Raw genomic sequence first — 15,055 nt, 5'->3', positions numbered from 1 at the left:
ATTGTATCAATTAATTTATTAAGTGAAAAAATTTTCAACATCAATTAACTTTTTAATTGGAAATATTTTGATGATATTTTTTTCTGCGCAGACAAGCGTTACATTGCACTAACATAAAAATCAGAAAAAAAATTTTTAAATTAATTATTTGTCCAAAATATCACAAATATTCTTTATACACATCCAAAACACTGAATTTACATCACACCTTAAGAAGTGATGCAGATTCAGTGCAGCGGCTGTTGAAATATTGGGCATCCGTCCTATGACAAGCCCATATTAAATTCATCGCTTCTGCGTCAATTTGGCACCACTTCCGGATCCAAAAATAAAATTTTCACTACTTTTTGCTGGACAACTAATAATATAATATCGTTATATGAAAGAGCAGCGGATTCCAATTTGTTCATAAAAGTGTCGGTTTTTATCGTAGAATTTGGTCTATACACTGTTCGCAGAAATATATTGCATTCTTTTGGGCTGATAGTCAAGAAAATGTGTTCAATCTGATCAGTTTCATCAGTGCATGAAATTACTTTTGCGTTAGGGCCGTTTTTTTACGTAAATTGCTACACCACCTCCGTGTGATTTTCTATCAGCTCTATATAGTTTATATACTGTTACAGATCCAAAAGCATTAGTTATAGAAGTATTAAACCATGTCTCAGATAAACATATGACATCAAACTGCGAATGTTCAAAGGTCAAATTTTGTTCTTTAGATTTTGTGCGTTTATGTGGCAAACATGAAGGCCAATACGTTGTTTTACAAGGACTTAAACCATATCGGCTAATGCGTTTTTGTAAACATTATTGTTATTTAATGACATATTTTAAATAGTTTCTGTTAAATATTAAGCCATCAGCAACACTCAAAATTTTTTTAAATATTGGTTTACAATAAGAATGTTCTTCATAACTATTAGTATTATTGATTGTTTATGAAGTTTGTAGAAATAGTAGTACATAAAAGGTATTGTATAAATATTTATATTGGACATATGCCAATGTTCCCAAATCCACTTCCAGGTGAATGTGAATCAATTCCACGATTTTCGTGTCGTACAATCCACTTTCACCGGAATGTTCGTGAAATCAATTCACTTGCAAAAGTCTTGATGAAAGTAGAATTATGTCCAAGATGGTTGTATTTCCGGTTAAAAAAAAGTACTCGCGTAAAAAATTTGAAATGTTTTATATTTAATACATGAGTTTTATTAAAACTGCATCATTTTTAATTTAAAAAATAATAAATTTTAATAAGTCTATTGATTCCACTTATTTTGATTTCCGCCTTAGTGAATTTTTGGGTGATTTGTGCAACCCAGCTGGTTACAGAAAAGTTAAAAAAAGAACGTGGAATTAAGAACACCAAATTATCACGTTCGTGGATTGGACGTGAATAGTGGAAGTGGAATTGAAGTGGATATCGGAACATAGGTGATAATCATAATTTCGAATATAAATATGATTTTAGTTTTGTTCTGTTGAATTGCGAAAAAGTTTTGCTAGTTTATCGATAGAATTAAGTTGTATTGGCTCATCGTTCTCTCTGCACATATACGACACCTCTCATAGTGTATACAGAGTGCAGACGTTTCTCGTTTTTGTATCTTCTCGCTTCTCTAAACACTTTGAAATAATGCTGAGATAATTGTTCATTTATGTAGAATGGATTGCCAAAATTAAACCCAAGCATGTTTAAGCGGAGTAAGTCTTTAGTTTTGCGGCGGTGCGCAGCAATATTTTTGCGAAAGAAATTTCTTTCATACGGAGTTACACATTTGGCAATTATTGTTGGAGCAGTTTCATTTTTCTTGGTTTGTATTCTGTAGATCAATTAATTTCATGATTGAAGACAAAAATATATATTTTTTTGTGTGTTTACACGCTTTTTATCTTTATAGTCAAGCTAGTGAAAAATCATCGAATTTAAGGATTTAAAGATTTTTTATTTAAGAATTTTTTCAAATAATGTTCCTTCATATGAAAATACCCATTTTAGATTTTGGTTAAGTAAAAAAATCGTAATATCACAGAAACAAGTATTCTATGATTATGTTTGAGGTAACTTTTCCGTTTTGACGTAACTCTTCTTTAAAGTGTATTGTGCCCAGCAAATGTATCCGAAGAAAGGTGATGACTCCTTTTTTCTGCAATTCACAAGGTGTGATCAACATCGACTACCTTTAGAGAGGAAGACAATCAAGGGCAGTATTAAGCCGAACAATTTGGATTTTTGAATGCTGAATTGAAAAAAGGTCTTGCTTGGCAAAAAGCTTTTTCGATTCTCTTTCACTTCTGCCGCTTCGCCACAGTCAATTTGAGTTACGAATTCCTATTCCATTGGCGGTATTCTACTGATTAGTCCTCGGACTACTCCGTTTTGTTGCCTTTTGGAGTAGCAATTGTCATTCGAACCCGTTGAATTTTGGACATGAAGTCAGTATATAATTTCTAACATACACTCAAAAAAAAAATTGGAAAACGTGTATAGAAAACGCGTTTCGTTTGTTAAGTGTTTTTTGAGTTACTTCGCAAATTTAAAACTTTTATCATCATAAAAAATTTCTGTTATAAAATTTTAGTTTTAAAATAAACAAAACATTTTTCTAAAATTACAGTCCATTCGTTCATTTCTGACGTTAAGACTTTAATAAAACTCGTTTTGAAGTTCCATAGTAAAAGTTTAGTATAGTAATATGGAATGCCGGACATCTTTTCGAAATTTTTCGAACATTTTTGGAATATATGTAAAATTACATTATCCCCATTCCCAAAAGTTGTATTTTTAAGAATGTGGCCAACTAGAGGTATATTTTTGTTAAATAAAGTTTCTTTACATCGGCTTGTGGGCGCTCACACCAATGCTCTATACATATAACTGCTTGAGTGAATGCGTTTCTTGTGCATTAATGACAATAAAAGCTACGTAGCCTAGTGGATAGTGTATTGGTTTACAAAATGTATGGTCTATGGTTCAATTCTCTGTCCAGGCGAAAGATAATATTAAAAAAAAAAACAAGTATATAAAGTAGTAAGTTCGGCCGGGTCGAATCTTAAATACCCACCACCATGAATCAAATATTATAGTTTCCTGTGAAAATTTCAGAGGGATTTGGTGACAAGCAGATCAGTTCAACCAGTACACTTCCCGAAGATAAATTCAAAGATTTTACATATGAAGACTAGATCACATTCTGGATTTATAAGAACCATATTTGTTTGAGCTTAAGAGGAATCATAAACATCGTGTGTAAGTGTGCAAGAAAACGATGGAATAACGCCAGAAGTAAAATCTGGAAACTATAATTCAGTTTCAAGCAATTTTCATTATCAGTGCACATGGACCGATATTCACCATTTTCGGCACACCTCTTTATGTTGCTAAAATATTTCTAGATTTAAAATTTCATGCAAATTTGATAAAAATTATAGGTTCTAAAAGTCCAAGAAGTAAAATCGGGAGATCGGTCTATTTGGGAGATAAACCAAAACATGGATCCATACACGTCATTTTCGGCTCTCATATTTAAGGTCCTAAAATACCTCTAGATTTCTCTTTTCAGGCAAATTAGATAAAAACTACGGATTCTAGAAGTCTTAAAAATAAAATCATTTCTTGCACACCTATTTATATTCCTAAAAACCTACAGATTTTCGATTTCAGGCAAAGTGGACAACAATTACATGGACCTATACTCACCATTTTCGGCATACCTTTTTATGGTCCTAAAATACCTCTAGATTTCCAATTTGGGGCAAGTTGGATAAAAACTACGGTTTCTATAAGCCCAAGAATAAAATCTGGAGATCGGTCTATATTGGGGCTATATAAAAACATGGTCCGATACTCATCATTTTCAGCACACCTCTTTAGGGTTCTAAAATACCTCTAGATTTCCAATTTCAGGCAAATTGGATAAAAACTACGGTTTCTATAAGCCCAAGACCCCATATCGGGAGATCGGTCTATATGAGGGATATACCAAAACATGGACCGATACTCACCATTTTTGGCACATCTCTTTGTGGTCATAAAATACCTCTAGATTTCAAATTTCAGGCAAATTGGATAAAAACTACAGATTTTAGACGCCCAAGAAGTAAAAACTGGAGATCGGTCTATATGGGGGCTATACCAAAACATGGACCGATACTCACCATTTTTGGCACACCTTTTTGTGGTCATAAAATACCTCTAGATTTCCAATTTCAGGCAAATTTGATAGAAACTAAGATTTTTATAAGCCCAAGACCCCAAATCGGGAGGTCGGTTTATATGGGGACTATATAACGATATAGCCCATCTTCGAACTTGACCTGCCTGCAGACAAAAGACGAGTTTGTGCGAAATTTCAGCACGATTGCTTTATTATAGAAGACTGTATCGTGATTACAACAGACAGACAGACAGACATCCAGACAGACAGACGGACATGGCTATATCGTCTTAGAATTTCTCCCTGATCAAGAATATACATACTTTATATAGTCGGAAATCGATATTTCGATGTGTTACAAACGGAATGACAAACTTATTATACCCTCGTCACCATTCTATGGTGGTGGGTGTAAATATGAAATCCAATAATTTCTTCTACATTAAATGTGCTAAGAAATAAAAATCTTCATGGAAGTGAGAAAGATGTGAGGGAAGATGCAATTAGCCCATTTTTTTCTTGAGTTAGTCTTTATAAAATTGCTTTTACATCGTGTAGAACAATCAACGATTATCAAAAAACACACAAAAGCAAATGGGTACGACATTTGTTGTTGTTGTTTTTTTTTTTTTTAATTTTGGTAGGGAGGAAAGAATATTTGTTTACGTGTATAAACTGCTCCTCGGATTGGATTACCGGAGCCTCATTCGATCCCGTTAAAATTTGGTACATGATTTTAGTATATGCCCTCTAACAACCATGTGAAAGTTACTTCACATCGCCCTATGATTATATATAGCACCCATATAAACCGATTCCCAGATTTGACTTCCGGAGCATCTTGGAAGACCAACTTTCATCCGATCTCTTTTTGAAATTTGGTACGTGATGTTAGTGTATGCCCACTAATAACCGTGCAAAAATTGGTCAACATCGGTCCCCAATTATGTACCATATAGCCCCATATATACCGATTTCCAAGATTTCAATTCTGGAGCGTCATGGAGGAACAAATTTTATCTAACCGTCTAAAATTGGTTCATAATTATAGACTATAGAGAAGTCAAGTAATAAAGAGTTAGCATCTATTTAAAAGATTATTTAAATACCTTTTGTTAAAAAGGTATTTTAAATAACCTTTTGGGATAACTTTCAATTTTATCCTGTAGGTAAATAAAAATAGATATAGGGGCGGAGCTTAACCAACACCAATTCCCTTAACTGGTAATCTAAATCCGGATAACATAGGCAGATGAAAAAATCGCCTCCTACGGCAATCGGCTGCGTTGAAAGCGGTACGAAGTCAACATCAACTAATAAAAATATTATCACATCAGATTCTCCAAGCTGCACCGAAAGAATTTTCTTCGTTAATTTTACGAAACATCCTTCATTAATTATTCTTTATGGATTCTTCATTAAAAAAACAAAATTTTCATTCGTTTTCGTAAATTTTACGAAGAACATTTTATACGAAACGTCAACAAACTTTTCTTCGTAAAAAGTTCGTACTTTTAACGAAACTTTCTTCAAATGTCGAATTTATGAATATTTTACGAAACATTATGAGTTAAAATTTCTTCGTAAAAAGTTCGAAACATTTTCTTTAAAATAACGGAGAAGTTTCATTGAAGTTGTAAAATTTCCGTTCGTGACATAAAATTGTCTTTGATAATGTGCTTGAGAGTATTCCTTTATTCAATTTTTGAATACATGTCTATACTAATTCTCATTTGGGTGACAGCATGCTATGAATAAAAGTGAAGCAACCGAACTAAAAATTATTCAAAACCTGCAGATGTAAAGTAGTCATGACATTTTTCAAATTCGTTACTACAACCAAATGAATTTTGGACTACAAATTGCTTTTTTTTCTAAAAGTTCGAAAACTTTTCACAACAATAACGAAAGTTTTTCATAAAAAGTATGAAACTATATCATAAATAACATAGTCATGATATTTTTCAAATTTGTTACTACAACCAAATGAATTTTGGACTACAAATTGTTTTTTTTTCTGAATGTTCGAAAACTTTTCACAACAATAACGAAAGTTTTTCATAAAAAGTATGAAACTATATCATAAATAGATAGTCAGAAAATTTTTTAAAACACTTTACATAATTCACTATAAAATACATCATGAGCTTTGTTAGCATTTGTAAAATACAACCAGCACAAACTAATATGCGACTTAGCAAGTACACCCAGAGAAGGAATATGATCACCTCAAACATGTTTTAAAAGCAAAATGTTATTTTTGGGTGGTGACCGTGAACATGGTTTTCGCAACCATGTTGTTTTCTCGGAAATCATGTATCTGATTTCGGCAAGCAGGTTATATTTGACGATAAAATAACATTTTAGTGACAAACATGTTACATGGTCACCATACAAAAATAACATTTTGCTCTTGAAACATGTTTGAGGTGATCATATTCCTTCTCTGCGTGTATTCATGACCATGTTGGTTTTGAGCACTTTGTGTAAGCTCTCAAACAAAAATTTATTGTTAAAAAGTATAAACCAAGAAGTGTTTAAGGGTTTTTTGGGGGTAATAATAGTAATCAGTATCCATACATTCCCCACATTGTGTTGGTTGATCATTTTTTTTTACTCTAGACGATGAATGGAACACATATGTCCCACTAGTGTCGGTACCTTTTTAGAAAAACTATAGTTTTACATATATGTAGCCGAATTAGTCAATTTAAACCGTTATCGATAAAGGATAAGTTGATACACATTATAACAAAAACACAGCCACCTCAGACAACCTATACTTGAAATTTAGCTTAACATGGAATCGGGCAGCTCCCAGTAATAAGAGAGGATTTCACCACTATGTAGTGTATCACAATGAACTGAATAGTCTAAGTGAGCCTGATACATCGGGCTGCCACCTACATACCCCAATTTAAATTTACAACTTCATAGCTACATGTGTTCTGCGTCGGTAGAATATATTTTTATACCCTGCGACACACTGTGGAACAGGGTATTATAAGTTAGTTCATATGTATGCAACACCCAGAAGGAGTCGACACATTGTGTCTTTGGCAAAAATGCTCAGGGTGGGCTCCTGAGTCGATATAGCCAAGGCCGTATTCAGGGGGGGGGGGGATGAGGGGGATCAAACCCCCCCCCGAAATGAATGAATATTTTTATATAAATAAATATATATTTTTAGCTGCATAGAAAAATCTTATCGAAGATGTTGAAGAAAAGCTGGAGGTTTTATTTTGAAAAACGCTTACCTATAAAACTTGGGAGCCACCGTGGTGCAATGGTTAGCATGCCCGCCTTGCATACACAAGGTCGTGGGTTCGATTCCTGCTACGACCGAACACCAACAAGTTTTTCAGCGGTGGATTATCCCACCTCAGTAATGCTGGTGACATTTCTGAGGGTTTCAAAGCTTCTCTAAGTGGTTTCACTGGAATGTGGAACGCCGTTCGGACTCGGCTATAAAAAGGAGGTCCCTTGTCATTGAGCTTAACATGGAATCGGGCAGCACTCAGTGATAAGAGAGAAGTTCACCACTGTGGTATCACAATGGACTGAATAGTCTAAGTGAGCCTGATACATCGGGCTGCCACATAACCTAACCTAACCTAACCTACCTATAAAACTTGCACAAATCATAGAATACTAGTTGAAAAGCCCGTCAAACGACGGTCGAAAAAAAAACAAATTATTTTTGTTCTCGCACCACAAATTTCATTTTTGGAAAATGTATTTCTGCTTTTTATGTGTGTTTGTTGTTCTTTTTGTGAACATGACTCGCTTTGTTTGGCCATAGCAACAACAACGAAACAGCCACACACACGTGTGTAAATGAAATGGCGCAAAACCTGCGAAAAGAACCTGCCTAATTCAGCGATTGAAGCAATAAAGAGATTTTTCCAAACGTGCATATTCTTTTAAAAATGTTGGTCACTGGAAGATTATTGTCAAGAGACTGAATTTTAAAGAAAATAAAATTTTGACAAAATTTTCTATAGAAATAAAATTTTGCAAAAATTTCCTATAGAAATAAAATTTTTACAAAATTTTCAATTGAAATAAAATTTTGACGAAATTTTCTATAAAAATAAAATTTTGCAAAAATTCTATATAGAAATAAAATGTTGACAACAATTTCTACCGAAATAAAAAATCGATAATATAGAATCGCATTCTTTTTTCGACTAAAACTTTCTTGAAGTTCAATAAAATCCTGTTTTTGACTATGTCTTTTACAAAATCGAAATTTTCTTCCCACATGAACATGTCTGTTTTGCCATATTTGTAAAAGACTATTAGCAAATAAGGTTGATAAAAACTTTCTCAAAATATTAAAATATTTTGTCAAAGCTATTGTACCATAAATCTGATATCGACTCAAAAATGTCTACACAAAAGGTACTAAATCATTCGCGGGGGTACTACGGTACTGACCGGGGTGAAAAAGGTTTGAAACAAGTACTATAGTACTGCATTTTCTATCCCTGCAGTTACTACGTGCTCATCCGAACGTTCATTTTCAACAATGAAGAGATTAAATACGTATCTTAGAAATTCGACTAGCGAGAGCAGACTCAAAGGATTGGCATTAATGTCGGTTCATCGCCGAATAAATGTGCCGACTGAAGAAGTCATTGATTTATTTGCGGCCCAAAAAGCCCGTCGGCTCAATTTAATATTATAACAAGTATATACAGCACTAAGTTCGGCCGGGCCGAATCTTAAATACCCACCACCATGAACCAAATATTAGGGTTTCCTTTGAAATTTCAGGAGGGCTTGAGGACTTGAGGATATTCCCGAAGATAAATTTAAAGATTTCACCTATGAGGACTATATCAGATTCTGGATTTATAAGAACCATTTTTGTTTGAGTTTTAAAGAAATCATTAACATCTCTTGTAAGTGTGCAAGAAAATTATAAAATAACGTCTTGATTTGAAATCTTAAATCTGTAGAAGTAAAATATAGAAATTTTACATTGAGTTTCAAGCAATTTTCATGATCAGTGCGCCTTCTACACCCTCAAGAAGTGAAGTCGGTCTATATAGAGGCATTACCAAATGGATCGATAAAAACTTAATCCGATACACGTTTTTGTGAGCCTAAAATACCAGAATATTTACAATTTCAGGCAAATCAGATAAAAACTACGGTTTCCAGAAACCCAAGGAGTTAAATCGGGAGATCGTTCTTATGGGGGCTATACTAAAATATGGACCGATACTCACCGTTTTCGGCACACCTCTTTAAGACCCGAAAATACCTCTAGATTTCCAATTTCAGGCAAATAGGATAAAAACTTCGGATTCTAGAAGCCCAAGAAGTAAAATCTTGAAATCGGTATATATGGGGGCTATACCAAAATATGGACCGATACTCACCATTTTCGGCACACCTCTTTATGGTCCTAAAATACCTGTAGATTTCCAATTTCAGACAAATTGGATAAAAACTACGGTTTCTAAAAACCCAAGACCCCAAATCGGGAGGTCGTTTTATATGGGGACCATACCAAAACATGGACCGATACTCACAATTTTTGGCACACGTATTTGTGGTCCTACAATACCTCTAGATTTCCAATTTCAGGTAAATTGAATAAAAACTGCGGTTTCTATAAGCCCAAGAAGTAAAATCGTGAGATCGGTCTATATAAGGGCTATACCAAAATATTGACCTATACTCACAATTTTTGGCACATGTATTTGTGGTCCTACAATACCTCTAGATTTCCAATTTTAGATAGATTGAATAAAAACTGCGGTTTCTATAAGCCCAAGAAGTAAAATCGGGAGATCGGTCTATATGGGGGCTATACCAAAACATGGACCGATACTCACCATTTTTGGCACACCTCTTTATGGTCATAAAATACCTCTAGATTTCAAATTTCAGGCAAATTGGATAACACCAACAAAATTGGATAACACCAAGACCCCAAATCGGGAGGTCGGTTTATATGGCGACTATATCAAAACCTGGACCGATATAGCCCATCTTCGAACTTGACCTGCCTACAGACAATAGACGAGTTTGTGCAAAATTTCAGTACGATTGCTTCATTATTGAAGACTGTAGCGTGATTACAACAGACAGACGGACAGACGGACATCGTTATATCGTCTTAGAATTTCTCCCTGATCAAGAATATATATACATTATATAGTCGGAAATCGATATTTCGATATTTATTATGCCCCCGTCACCATTCTATGGTGGTGGGTATAAAAATATTGTATACATACCTATGCATAAATAAAATTTTCTACACATGAGATTATATGAATATATTTTTTTTAAGTGTAACCCCCCCGAATTAAAATCCTGGCTACGGCCTTGGATATAGCCATGTCCGTCTGTCCGTGAACACATTTTTGTAATCAAGTATAGGTCGCAGTTTTAGTCCAATCGACTTCAAAGGAAGAAATCGGTTCAGATTTAGATATAGCTCCCATATATAGCTTTCGCCCGATTTACACTCATATGACCACAGAGGCCAATTTTTTGATCCGATTTAGTTCAAATTTTGAACAGGGAGTAGAATTAGCATTGTAGCTACACGCAAAAAAATAATTCTTTCCTCCCAAACGAACTTTTAGACAAACAAAGTTCGTTTCTCATTTGCTTTTCGCTGTAAGGAAGTGTATTTGGAAGAAAAGTATGTACTCTTTGTGATAAACGTTTATTCTTTTCCAGGATGTAAAAACAATTTCATAAAGACTAGCTCAAAAAAAAACATTATTTTCTTGCTAATTGCATTGTCCCTCACATCTTTCTCACATCCACGAGGATTTTTAGTTCTTAACACCTTTTCCTGTAATACCAACAATGTAGAAGAAATTATACGATTTTATAAATTTTTAAAATTTTTTTTACCTTTCGCCTGGACGGAGAATCGAACCGCGGACCATGCACTTTGTAAGCCAACACACTAACCACTGAGCTATGTACCTGTTATCGTCATCAATAGATAAATATCCATATAAGTTATATTTATATAGCATAGCTTGCGGCGCCCACGAACCGAATAAACAAAGTTTATTTAACAGAAACAAACATTTAGTTTGGCACCGTGGAGCAGTGGTAGCTACGTCCGACTCTCATGCCAAGGGTCGTGGGTTCGATCCCTGCTTCGGGCAAAGTTTTTTTTTTGCTTTTGTTTTTTTACATATATTCCAGATATATTCGGAAGATTCCGAAAAAATGTTCAACATTACATTGTACTATATTAAATTTTGAACTGTAAAATGTGTCTTATTAAAGACCTAAAGTCAGAAAAGAACAGTGTTTGATATAAACGAAATGGACTGTGTTGTTATTTCAAAAATAACTTTTTTTATTGAAAAAATAAAAATTTTGTAACAAACGAATTTTTTTGGTGATAAAAGTTTACAATTTTCGAAGCAATTCAAAAAACTCTAACAAAAGAAAAACGTTTTCGGTACACGTTTTCCAAACGTTTTTTTTCTTTGCGTGTATGCGTGCCAAATTTGGTTGAAATAGGTTCATATTTAGATATAGCTCCAATATATATGTTTTTCTGATTTCGACAAAAATGGTCAAAGTACCAACATTTTCCTTGTAAAATCGCCACTGCTTAGTCGAAAAGTTGTAAAAATGACTCTAATTTTCCTAAAATTCTAATACATATATATCGAGCGATAAATCGTGAATAAACTTTGGCGAAGTTTCTTTAAAATTGCTTCAGATTTAAATGTTTCCCATATTTATACCCTGCGCCACACTGTGGAATAGGGTATTATAAGTTAGTGCATATGTTTGTAACACCCAGAAGGAGACGAGATAGACACATGGTGTCTTTGGCAATAATGCTCAGCGTGGGTCCCTGAGTCGATATAACCATGTCCGTCCGTCCGTCTGTATGTGAACACATTTTTGTGATCAAAGTCTAGGTCGCAATTTAAGTCCAATCGCCTTCAAATTTGGCACATGTTCCTAATTTGGTTCAGAATAGAACCCTATTGATTTTGGAAGAAATCGGTTCAGATTTAGATATAGCTCCCATATATATCTTTCGCCCGATATGCACTAATATGGACCCAGCAGCCAGAGTTTTATACCGATTTGCTTGAAATTTTGTACAAACATAACACTTAGTCGTATAGTCAAGTGTGCAAAATTTGATTGAAATCGGTTCAGATTTAGAAGCCAGATTTGTGGCCGAATTTGGTTGACATTTTGCACTAGGAGTACAATTAGTAGTATAGTCAAGTGTGCAAAATTTGATTGAAATCGGTTCAGATTTAGATATAGCTCCAATATATATCTTTCGCCCGATATGGACTAATATGGAGCCAGAAGCCAGAGTTTTATCCCGATTAGCTTGAAATTTTGCACAAGAAGTACAATTGGCAGTATAGTCATGTGTGCCAAATTTGATTGAAATCGGTTCAGATTTACATATAGCTCCCATATATATGTTTTTCTGATTTCGACAAAAATGGTCAAAATACCAACATTTTCCTTGTTAAATCGCCACTGCTTAGTTGAAAAGTTGTAAAAATGACTCTAATTTTCCTAAACTTCTAATACATATATATCGAGTGATAAATCATAAATAAACTTTTGCGAAGTTTCCATAAAATTGCCTCAGATTTAAATGTTTCCCATATTTTTTTTTACTAAAATTATGTTCCATTAGCATTAGCCAACTTAAATTTTGAGTCTATAGATTGTGTAAAAGTCTATCAAATTCTGTCCAAATCGAGTGATATTTAAATGTATGTATTTGGGACAAACCTTTATATAGCCCCCAACACATTTGACGGATGTGATATGGTATCGAAAATTTATATCTACAAAGTGGTGCAGGATATAGTATAGTCGGCCCCGCCCGACTTTAGACTTTCCTTACTTGTTTTGTTTAAATGTAGATTTTACAACGGAAATACGAAATGGGAAATATATGTCACATTCGTCGTCAAAGGGTTAAAGGAAAGTTTCTTTGGTTGTAAAACAATGACAAATTTCGTACTTTTTTAGTTCTTTTTACGAAGAAAATTCTTTTGGTGTGCAAAAACAATAACTACGACAATTGTCACTACCAAAATAATGACAAGCAGTTTGTGTTTTATTCGAAAGAGCTGCCTTTGGAGGAATCAGTGATAATTGCTTCGAATATCAGCGTCATCTTCAGCAACGATTTTGTGTGAACTATAAAAGCGGCCAGGTAAATGTCCACAATGTTAATTTCGATAGTATGCCCACCAGCGTTAACGTTGGGAATTTTCAAAAAGTGGCAAGCCAAAATTGTATTTCTATAGAAAATTTAGCCAAAAATGTTTTTCTCTAGAAAGTTATCGCAAAATTCTATTTCTTTTTAAAATTTTTGCATAATTTTGTATCTAAACAAAATTTTTTGAAAGCTTATTTCTGTACAAAATTTTGGCAAAATTTTATTTCTATGAAAATTGTGATAAATTTTTATCAAAATTGTATTTTTACAAATTTTGAAAACCAATTTAGGTCCGATCGGATCAAAATGGCAACCCCGAGGCTTACCAAATGGATCGATGAAAACAAAATCATATACTCTTTTTTGTGGGTCTAAAATGCCAGTATATTTTCAATTTGATCGGTCTAATGGGGGCTATGCCAAAAACATGGAGGGATACACACAATATTCAGTACATCTATTGTAGTTGTTGAATCTAGACCCCAAATCGGAGGGCCGGTTTATAAGGGGGCTATATCAAAAACTGTATCGATTCACAATATATTCGGCACACCTCTTTATGGTCCTAGAATACATCTAGATTTCCAATTTCTGCCAAATTAGCTAAAAACTACAGATTCTAGAAGCCCAAGAAGAAAAATCGGGAGATCGGTCAATATGGGGGCTATTCAAAACATGGCCCGATAATCACCATTTTCGGCGCACATCTTTATGGTCCTAGAATACCTCTAGATTTCCAATTTTAGGCAAATTGGGTAAAAACTACGGATTATAGAAGCCGTGGAAGTAAAATCGGCAGATCGGTCTATATGGATGCTATATCAAACACATGGTCCGCTAATCACCATTTTCGGCAACCCTCTTGATGGTCCTAGAATACCTCTAGGTTTCCAATTGCAGGCATATTGGATAAAAACTACGGATTCTAGAAGCCCAAGAAATAAAATCCGGAGATCGGTCTATATGGGGGATATATCAAAACATGGTCCGATAATCACCATTTTCGGCACACGTCTTTATGGTCCTAGAATACCTCTAGATTTCGAATTTCAGGCAAATTGTGTAAAAACTACGAATTATAGAAGCCGTGGAATTAAAATCGGGAGATCGGTCTATATGGGGGATATATCAAAACCTGGTCCTATAATCACCATTTTCGGCACACCTCTTTATGGTCCTAGAATACCTCTACATTTCCAATTTCAAGCAAATTAGATAAAAACTACGATTTCTATAAGCCCAAGAACCCAAATCGGGCGATCGGTTTTTATGGGAGCTATATCAAAACCTGGACCGATATAGCCCATCTTCGAACTTGGCCTGCGTGCAGACAAAAGACGATTCTGTTCCAAATTTCAGGACGATAGCTCCATGCTTATATCGTCTTAGAATTTCTCCCCGATCAAGAATATATATACTTTATATGTCCGAATGACAAACGGAATGACGCTGTTTTCATCAGCGTGAGTCAGGACAATTTCTTCAATTTCAACAACTTTCTTGTGTTCCGGTAACCATACGCAATTCAAATCTAATGAAACACTGAACACTTACGGCAAAATAGCCTTCCCTGGGTACTTCTTCCACAGGATGGATTTCATGAATGCCTTCCCCTTCAGCCGGAGGAATAGGTTCCTAGAAATACACACACACATTTATATATATTAAATATTACTAATATCTTGTA

General features: G+C 34.4%; 1 protein-coding gene across 1 annotated transcript in view; it reads right to left on the bottom strand.

The window, feature by feature from the left end:
* The window catches only part of Tektin-A (Tektin A), a 28,331-nt gene that overhangs the window by 13,086 nt on the left and 190 nt on the right, over nt 1-15,055 (bottom strand). The window contains exon 2 of the mRNA XM_075295207.1: nt 14,923-15,003. Coding sequence (XP_075151322.1) covers nt 14,923-15,003 — 81 coding nt within the window. The remainder of the gene's footprint in view (nt 1-14,922; nt 15,004-15,055) is intronic.

The sequence above is a fragment of the Haematobia irritans genome, chromosome 2 (assembly GCF_050003625.1).
Source record: "Haematobia irritans isolate KBUSLIRL chromosome 2, ASM5000362v1, whole genome shotgun sequence".
Taxonomy (NCBI): Eukaryota; Metazoa; Arthropoda; class Insecta; order Diptera; family Muscidae; genus Haematobia; species Haematobia irritans.
This window is presented reverse-complemented; position numbering and strand designations above follow the sequence as displayed.